The following is a 10,000-nucleotide window of genomic DNA, read 5'->3' as shown; positions in this document are numbered from 1 at the left end:
CACATATGTATATAAATGCATACATATATACATATATATATATATATATATATATATATATATATATATATATATATATATATATTATATATATATATATTTATTTATATATATATATATATATTTTTTTTTTTTTTTTTTTTTTTTTTTTAACGGTAGGTTCATGTCTGAGCCGCCGTGGTCACAACATGATACTTAATTGTAGCTTTCATGTTGTGATGCTCTTGGAGTGAGTACGTGGTAGGGTCCCCAGTTCCTTTCCACGGAGAGTGCCGGTGGTACCTTTTAGGTAATTATTCTCTCTATTTATCCGGGCTTGGGACCAGCACTTGACTTGGGCTGGCTTGGCCACCCAGTGGCTAGGTAGGCAATCAAGGTGAAGTTACTTGCCCAAGGGAACAACGCGTCGGTCGGTGACTCGAACTCTCGAATTCAGACTGCCGTCGTGACAGTCTTGAGTCCGACGCTCTAACCATTCGGCCACCGCGGCCTTATATATATATATATATATATATATATATATATATATATATATATATATATATATATATATATATATATATATATATATATATATGTATATATATATATATATATATATATATATATATATATATATATATATATATATATATATATATATATATATATATATACTACAGGTGCAACCACATATTTCTGAGGAAAATGGAAACGTCGAAAATATTAGTTCATTGCGAGCAAAGAGCAAAAATTCATTGCCAACATACCATGTTATCTGCAAGTAATGGCTATCATCTTGTGAAACCGCGTGAATTGCCTCATTAGAAAATCGCTATCCAGGGGCGTAACCGGATTCCATTCGAGCTTTAAAAGACGAAGAGCATCACAGGAAATCCACAGTGTTCCTTCCATCCCGAGGAAGATCGGGTTTCCAGCACGCACAGCTCTCTTTGCCTTAATTTACTCGGAAAGGTGCATCTGCGTTGCCTGGTGGATTCTGAGGGGAAAGGGGTCTTTGGGACCATAATCCTATTATATCTGTCCATAAAACATTTTCCTTACCTTAGATTTTTTTCTTACTGCTGTAGTCTATGTCTTATCTGTTATAATCTTAAATCAAAATATCTAACATCTGATGTAACCAACCACAGGAAGTACCACGTGTTTACCATTCTCTTTGCCCTTTTTCCCAGCATAAACAATGATCCGAGTTCTCCTGTTGGCGGTCAGCCTGATGGCAATGGCATCCCGTGACTGGGCAGCTCGAGGATCCAGCCTCCACGTCCCATTCGATGTGCATCTGCGACTGCCAAAGGTTTTTTGTTACATTTGCGAGTTAATATACCAATGTTTTTATCACGAAGGGACGCTGTTTTCATATACAGATTGCGATTGGGCTATAGATGCAACTGGAAAATAGATGAGAGTCCCACGAGATGCCTGCATTGCCAGGAGGTAACATCATAGCCCCTAATTCACTACATATTACAGTGCCACTGTTTACAACCCATCAGACCAGGTGACCTGCCCAAGACAGGCGACGTTGTTCTCTCTTCTTTAGCTAGCTTAGCAGCCAAACAACATACCCCTTCCCTTAGAGAATGAACAAACTTTCAAGTTTGTTTTAAATTTCCCCCCACTAAGATAAGATTTCCTCATATATTCTTTTATTCACTATTTATCCTATACAATACATCATAACTATTCTATCTACGACAAATTTCAAGCTTCACACAGTGAACAACTACTGGATAACTTAAGCGAAACCCAGGCCACCGGCTAGAGTGACTCTGAAGGTGTTGATACCTATCTGGCGGAATAAGATTTTTTCCATACTAAATATCAACCATTCACCTTGGAGGAGGGATACTGGTAAGGATGACCTAAAGGGTATTTGGTAGGCTGAGTATGTCAGTAAGACACCTGGCAGCTGTTTATGCAAAGTAGCATTGATCTCTTCGGTCGGAGCTATTAAAGAAGTATATCAAGAAAGGAAAATATGTAAAGTTTGAATTCTTAATATGTCAGTGATGTTGGGTACACAAGCACTAGATTTCAGCTAAAGATAAACTGATTTCTTGAATGTTGATTGTCTGTTGATTACGTGTGTTAAGAGATTTCCTTTCAGTTGAATAAAAATGTAACTGATGCCCAAACCAACTGTTCAGTTGGTTTGGGCATCACAATTCATGCTTATCCTTCAGTTTTACTGATCACTATGTATGTTCAGTGATCATGCCCCTCAGCAACACCTGGATAAGAATACGAGTGCATCGCTATTTACATGATTACATGTTGTCAGTTTTTGTACGAGGACGCATTCGAGATTTTTGCGTGTAAGTAAAATCAACGCCTAAATATTGTTGACAGATTTTTTTTTATTATTTTCTTTTTTTTTTCTTTTTTAGATCATCTTTGACCAGTCGCCTTTGAAAACAGAAGCAAGTAAGTTATATTATTCATGTAAATGTCTGTTCTGTAGTTCTTATGGATCCCACATGAAAGACCATTTGTAACTATTGCCATGAAGCCATACAAGGTTCACATGCAAAGTCTCTCATGATAATTACCTACAGAGAGAAGCGAGGAGGTGCGCGAGGAGGAGCTGGACGAAGTGCTGTGGACGAGCGAGTGCTCGCCGCGGGTGGCGGGTGTTCGGCGTGGTCAGGACGCTCGCCTTCAGTGTGAGATGGTCGCCCCCACAGGCTCTGTCCTCACGTGGTACAAGGAAGGCGTGCCACTGCACCGAGAGGTCAATAAACATAAAACTACAATGCCATTCTCGTAGTATATAATTTCTATAAACATAATATGTATGAGAATGTGATTGACTTTTTCATTATATTTTCATACTAAGATAAAGGGGAAATAAAGAGTTTGGTAATACTTAATACAGGGTTCCAAGGTCGAGGTAGGTTCCACGCCCCAAGAGCTTCTGGAAGAGGCGACCAACATGCTGGGTCTGGAGGGGGACTTGTCCTCAACAGCGTCTACGTCCGCCTCCGTCCTGCAAGTCTCCTCCGTCGTCTATTTGGACTGCATCTCCGATCAACACCAGGTCTGTTAGCATCAGAAGCAGAATCATCCTAACCATACTTGGAAATATGCAATTGCCTTTACATTAACTTTTCTTTTTATCCTTACACAGGCGACATACAAGTTGGAGGTGAGAGCACCACGGAGTCAGAAGTCTTACTCTCGTCTTTTTACTGTAGTTATCGTAGGTAAGTCTACTTCACTGTTAATGAACAATTAACAATACCTATGCAATATCCCTACTACAGAATGTAGATAAAGGTGCGAACGCTACAGTGGAAATAATAAGTATATCCCCTGGTACGAGAACAGGCGACGAAAGCGAGACACTGGAGGAAGGCCCCACGTGCCGCCTGGGCGCCCTCGTTAACGCTCTGCCTCGCATCTACCAACACTCCCCCGCGGCCATGGGCCATGTAGGGGACTCCGTGACGTTGCCTTGCCGCTCGCAGGGCCACAACGTCACTCGGGAATGGTTCCTCAATAATGAGAGGATTTCTGGCAACGCCATTTATCAGGTAATTCCAACATTTCTTTACATTTCTCCACTGTTAATGTATATCTCAAGCAGAGCAGGATGGAAATATATATAAGACGGTATTTTCGCTGGATGTGAGTAAACAATCTTGAGCAGATAATCCATATGACAGATGCATATCATAGTATAAAAATGTTTTGCATTTAGATCTCAACCACCGGCGACCTGATGGTGCGGCGGCTGAGTGCACAGGGTCGCACACGGTACACGTGCAAGGTGACCAGCACGAGGTTCTCTGCCCTCAGTGACACTGTATTAACTGAAGTAAGTCGCATAATGATTGTTTCTGATATACATACATATATGTGTGATACACACACGCCTATATATTCATTTATAAGTGTGTGTGTGTGTGTGTGTGTGCATGTATATGCATACAAATGTGTAAATGTGCATATACAGTATACCCTTCCTCTTTCTTTCGCTATGTCTTTCTCCCCCTATCTATTAATTTCTATATGCATGTATATACATAAGTACATTTATCTATTTATTCCTTTATATGTATACATATGTATGTGTGTGTATATATATATGTGCACACATATATGTATAAATGTGTGTGTGTGTGTACACACATACATTTATATATGTGTGATGTGTATGTCAGGAAAGACAAGGGGAAACCACCCTGACAGGTTTTTTCCCTTGTATTTGTGGCAGACATCTCTGGAAATGGCCCTCAGTCCAGTATAAAAGTGGTGAATGGTGTCATGGAGAAACAGAGCACTAGAATGATATATATATATATATATATATATATATATATATATATATATATATATATATATTTCTTTACTTATTCGTTTATATATACATACATATATGTGTGTGTGTTTATCTATGTGTACATATATATATATATATATATATATATATATATATATATATATATATATATATATATATATATGTTGTGCGTGTGTGTGTTTTGCATGAATGTGTGCATAGTCATGAGTGTTTGTACATATATGTATGAATATATATTTCCAGATGGTGATTATGTAATGACCATCGAATCGGACTCCAAGATGACGGTGAAGACCCGCTTCGAAGCTGACCTCTCTGGATTACGCCCGCGTATTATGACTGATGATGTACCTCCACTTATAGCTTTATAACTTTATGTGTGATTTTGCCTGGAAATCCAAGGCTCTTAGAGAGAAAGAATTAGAGGAACGCTTAAATTAACTTGTCCTTTATTTCCTCTGTAATTAGAGGAACTCAGGTAATGAACAATGTTCATGTTTCTCTCTCTCAGGAAACTTAAGGTTTATATATTGATAGCAGCTGCTACGCATATAAGATGTACATCGTGGTACGTCTATTGCAGTATTATATGGTAGCTAATAATAATATTGAGTTTGTTATTTAGTTGCATTACAATAACATCAAATAAAATTAGAAAGTTATATTGACTCATTCCCTTCAAAACCTGTATGTAAATATTTTATTTCCACAGTCGCAGTAGAATTCATATTAAATTGACTATACAACTATGAATTTATGAATTTATTCATTTATATATATATATATACATATTTACACACACATATATGTACACACACACACACACACACACACACACACACACACACACACACATATATATATATATATATATATATATATATATATATATATGTATATATATATATTATACATATATTATATATATTATATATATGCATGTCATATAATGATTTATTTATTCATTCATATACACATTTATACATTTACATAGACACAAATATGGAAGAAAAAACCACAATACAAAAGTGTCTCACTCCCCTTCTTGGCACCTTCTCTCCTGCTCACCTGCGCCACTCTCAGGACTTCATCTCCCGCGTTCGTGGAGCTTCACCGGTGACCATGATGAGCTTGGACGTTGACTCCCGGTTCACCAAGGTCCCGCTTGATGATGTCCTGGCTTTCCTCCAGAGGAGACTCCCCGCAGAGGATCCTCGTCTCCCTCTGCCCACCGACGTCTTCCTCCAGCTGATTCGTCTGTGTGTGGAGTCTAATTCCTTTTCCTTTGAAGGTCGCTTCTACTCTCAGATGTTCGGTGTTGCCATGGGCTCTCCCCTCTCTCCAGTCCTGGCAAACCTGTTCATGGAATTCTTCGAGTCTGAGCTTCTCCCTTCCATCTCCATTCGGCCGTCGATCTGGCTGAGGTATGTCGACGACGTCTTTGCTCTCTGGCCTCATGACCCTGCTCTGTTTCCGGGTTTCCTGATGCAGCTGAACTCTCTCTCTCCTTCCATCTGTTTCAAGGTGGAATGGGAGGTTGACAACAGGCTCCCTTTCTTGGACACCTTAGTCCATCGCTCTGCTGACCACTTCTCCTTCTCCATATACAGGAAACCCATGCATAGTGGTATGTACATACACTTCTTCTCATACCACCCTCTCCATGTGAAGAGAGGTGTTGCCACCTCGCTGTTCCTTCGCGCCCTTCGCATCTGTGACCCCCAGTACCTGGATGGAGAGATCGTCTTCCTTCGTCGCTCTTTCTCCAAACTGGGCTACCCTGGTCATGTTCTCGATGCCGCGTTATCCAGGGCGCGGCGTACCTTCTATCACGACTCTCCTCCTAAATTGACTCCTCATTTGCCCGTCCTCAGCCTGCCCTACACTGAGGAAATTTACTCTCTCCGTCGCCCTCTTCACCCTCTCAACTGCAAGCTGATCTTTCGCCAGGTGAACACTCTCCGTCGCAACCTGGTCCATACTAGCCCTCCTTCCTCCGCAAAGGTGGGCACCTATGCTGTTCCTTGTGCCTCCTGTGACAAGCAGTAATTTGGCGAAACAGGCGCCAGTCTTACCAAGCGTCTGTCTCAACATAAGTACGCTATATCCAGGGGACACAACAATAACGCCCTCTTTTGCCATCAGTGGGACACTGGCCATCAGATGAACTGGTCAGCAGCGCGGATTGTGTTTCCTTCCGCCGATGTCCACTCCCGCAGACTGGTGGAATCTTCCTTTATAAAGCTGCTGCCTAATTTCAACTTGAACAGCGGCTTTTCTCCTGCTGACAGCCTCCTTCCTTCCCATATCCTCCGCCTTCTACCGTATGCCGGCCACCCGGCGCATAGTCCGCCCGATCCTCCGACCTGATGTGACCTTCCTCTGCTTCCGTTCGTCTGTCCTCACCCGCCCCGTGTTCCCGCGTTGCCTCTCCTCTCTCTCTTTTATACCCCCTCCTCTCCCTTTCCTCTTCAGACCTGAAGATGGAATCCAGGTGGATTTCGAAACTGTAGTCTCATTTTCAATAAATCTAGTTTTTGTATTGTGGGTTTTTCTTCCATTGTATCAGCACGGAAGAGTGTTTTGCTATTCAGACACAAATATGTATATGTAAATATGTATATATATGTATATATATATATATATATATATATATATATATATGTATATATATATATGTATATATATATATATATATATATATATATATATATATATATATATGCATATATATGTATATATACATATATACATGTGCGCATGCGGGCGCTCGCGTATTATATCTATACCTATATATAGATATATAAATGTATATACTCACATAAATGTGTATACATGCGCGCGCGGGCGCTCGTGTGTGGTTGTGGTGTATTTATATACATATGTTGTGCGTATGCGTGTGTGTGTGTGAGCGTGTGTGTGAGCGTGTGTGTGTGTGTGTGTGTGTGTGTGTGTATGTGTGTGTGCGCATTATAGGCTAGGATATTGTCTTCCGAGCAACCAGGCTACGTTTTCTTAGCTGTTATTGTATCTCACAATAAAGCACAGTGGGTTTTAAAATATAATTACACATTTGCGCAAAGTTTCCCGGTCCCTTTTCTTTTCCTCAGTATTACATTTTTCTTTCTGGTCACGGGCGCACATCTGTTTTGCGACGGACTAGAAATTCTGTCGACATGAACGGCTTACTCAAGGAATGGTTGCGGAACAGGCCGCTTGGAGGGCAGTCCTTTTGCTGCAAGAAGACTGGTCGAAAGAGGTTCTCTGCTCCTCCGTCGGCCAGGAGGCCTCGGATAGTTGACAAACATATTTAATTTTTTCTGTTATGGATGAAAATGTACAAATTTAACAATATTTTGATGCCACCTGAGTGTCTATGTGTGTACACACACAGGCACAGACACGCACTCAAACACACGAACAAACACACACAAACACATAAACACACATCCAAACACACATGCACACACAAACATATGTGTATATATATGTATGTGTGTGTATCTGCATATATATATGTATATGTATATATATATCTCCATCCCCACATGTGTGTCTGATTATGATTTAAGGAAGCAACCTATCACGGAAGAGCGACTTTTATTGTTAATCCATGTAACCTTAAGAGGTGTGGCTACAATTCACTTGTTTTGGAAATTTGTTCAGTATAATCGTGAGTTATATATATTAAAAAGAACATACTGAAACGTTTATGACGTTCTATTGATTTTTCTACAGGACATTACTTTTACAGAAACAATGAAGGCTAATCTAAGACCCAAGTTAGACACTACGCAATGGCTGATTGGTGACACTATCAACTCATAACATCGGAGTGCATGTATCAATGACACAAGATATTTCCTTAAATCACCCGCACACACACACACACACACACATATTTATATACATGTGTGTGTGTGAGTGTATATATATATATATATATATATATATATATATATATATATATATATATATATATATATATATATATATATATATATATATATATATATATATATATATATATATATATATATGATATATATACACACACATATGTATGTGTGTGTGCCTGTGTGTGTCTTTCATTTACAAGTTATGCTCTTGAATCTTTTGCAGGAATACGATTCAACTTATATTCATATTATTTGATGTTATTGTAATATAACTAAATAAATAACTATCGTTCACATTATTATCCACTCAATCTGTTTTTTCAGCAAAAGTTTTTCTCTAGCATATACCCTTATGTACGGTCGAGTCGAAGATCATTTCATAGTTACAGTCTGGAAATATATAATCATATATGTATTCATATACCTTTATATTACACAGACATATTTCTAGCTGTATGCTTATTCATGTACATATATTCATTCTATATATATGTATGTATGTATATATATACTTACACACATATATATGTGTCCACATATAATGTAATAAATACATATTGGCTAATTTATACTCGTATATATATATTGCTTGCGTGCTTCTGCTTAGGGTGATGTGGTAGCTCTTAATTTGCAGAAAATGTTTGCATACCTTCTCACTTTCAGCTGCCACTGCTGGCTAGCCTAACGCAAAAAAGGGAGCAGTCATGGATAAGCCTCCCATGCCAACTCACAGCCTCTACATCAAGACTTCCACAGTGCCTCCTTGTGCCATCCATGAAAACTGGGTACTTGTGGTCCTTGGATTAACTGTGGAGGATCTTGGAGCAGTAGGAGGCTCTAGAAGGATGGAGTTATAGCCCACCGGCGTGTGGACACGACATGGTTCCATACCAACTCCCAGCCCCATGGAGTTAATGTGTGGTTCTTGGGAAGCTGACATTACCAGTCCTTCTCAAAATAAAACCTCTGTCAGTGCTGGGGGAGGGGTACTGTGGGGTAGGTTGTGGGCCCCGTTGGGAAGTCAACTGACGGAGCTCAGGATAGGAGTGGGGTTCACTCATCCCCCACAGGTGGATGTTGGGAACCACAGTCTGCATCCACCTGGAGTGACTGCCCAAGACTCAACCTCAGACAGGATATCCTGTTGTTGCCTCTTTGCATCAACATAATATATTATCTCCTCAATATCTGATATAATCTTAATAGTTCATACTAGTCATATTTCTCTCACAGATCTTACTCTTTCAACTTGTATTAATTTGTTTAGACAAATGTAAAGGAAAGTTCACAACTTATTAGAGAATCTACAACTAATTTATTAACTGTAAAGTATTATATATAGTAAACATGTAAAGTCAATCACATAAATTTATACGTCAATAATATAACATCTGAGTTCATTATAATTCAATACAATAATTATACCATATTAATTATCCATCTTTTAACTTTAACAAATAACTTGCCACTTTACTCTAATTGTTAACATACAAACTGCATAATATAAATTTAAGCAAGCTGTTATTAATTAACCAATGTCAATGCTTAAAATAGAGTAAAGTTAATAAAAGAATTCCTTTCTTCCATACAATGATTAAATCATAAAAATATTTGTAAGCAAATTGAAATACAGAAATTAGTGAGAATTATATTTAGGCAAGATGAATTACTTATACCAAGCAATTTAGAATACTAAGTTATGTTTACACAATTACTAACTTAAATCAAGATTATTCCATCAAAGTAATGAGTTCATTCTGAAGGAAAAATAACATAAGTTAATGTTTTGACTTAA

At 38.7% G+C, this 10,000-nt stretch overlaps 1 protein-coding gene across 3 annotated transcripts in view; it reads left to right on the top strand.

The window, feature by feature from the left end:
• Positions 1-10,000, top strand: part of LOC119577843 — a 113,238-nt gene that overhangs the window by 10,935 nt on the left and 92,303 nt on the right. Inside the window, exons 1-9 of one of the 3 annotated variants that reach the window (XM_037925441.1) lie at positions 890-954; positions 1,176-1,297; positions 2,391-2,427; positions 2,559-2,734; positions 2,879-3,040; positions 3,131-3,206; positions 3,331-3,536; positions 3,704-3,820; positions 4,550-4,970. In XM_037925441.1, coding sequence (XP_037781369.1) covers positions 1,184-1,297; positions 2,391-2,427; positions 2,559-2,734; positions 2,879-3,040; positions 3,131-3,206; positions 3,331-3,536; positions 3,704-3,820; positions 4,550-4,564 — 903 coding nt within the window. In that variant the 5' untranslated portion in view covers positions 890-954; positions 1,176-1,183 and the 3' untranslated portion in view covers positions 4,565-4,970. Of the gene's footprint in view, positions 1-889; positions 955-1,175; positions 1,298-2,390; positions 2,428-2,558; positions 2,735-2,878; positions 3,041-3,130; positions 3,207-3,330; positions 3,537-3,703; positions 3,821-4,549; positions 4,971-10,000 lie in introns of those variants that run through there. The other 2 variants (XM_037925443.1, XM_037925442.1) reach the window with 2 other exon arrangements.

The sequence above is a fragment of the Penaeus monodon genome, chromosome 10 (genome assembly GCF_015228065.2).
Source record: "Penaeus monodon isolate SGIC_2016 chromosome 10, NSTDA_Pmon_1, whole genome shotgun sequence".
NCBI lineage: Eukaryota > Metazoa > Arthropoda > Malacostraca > Decapoda > Penaeidae > Penaeus > Penaeus monodon.
This window is presented reverse-complemented; position numbering and strand designations above follow the sequence as displayed.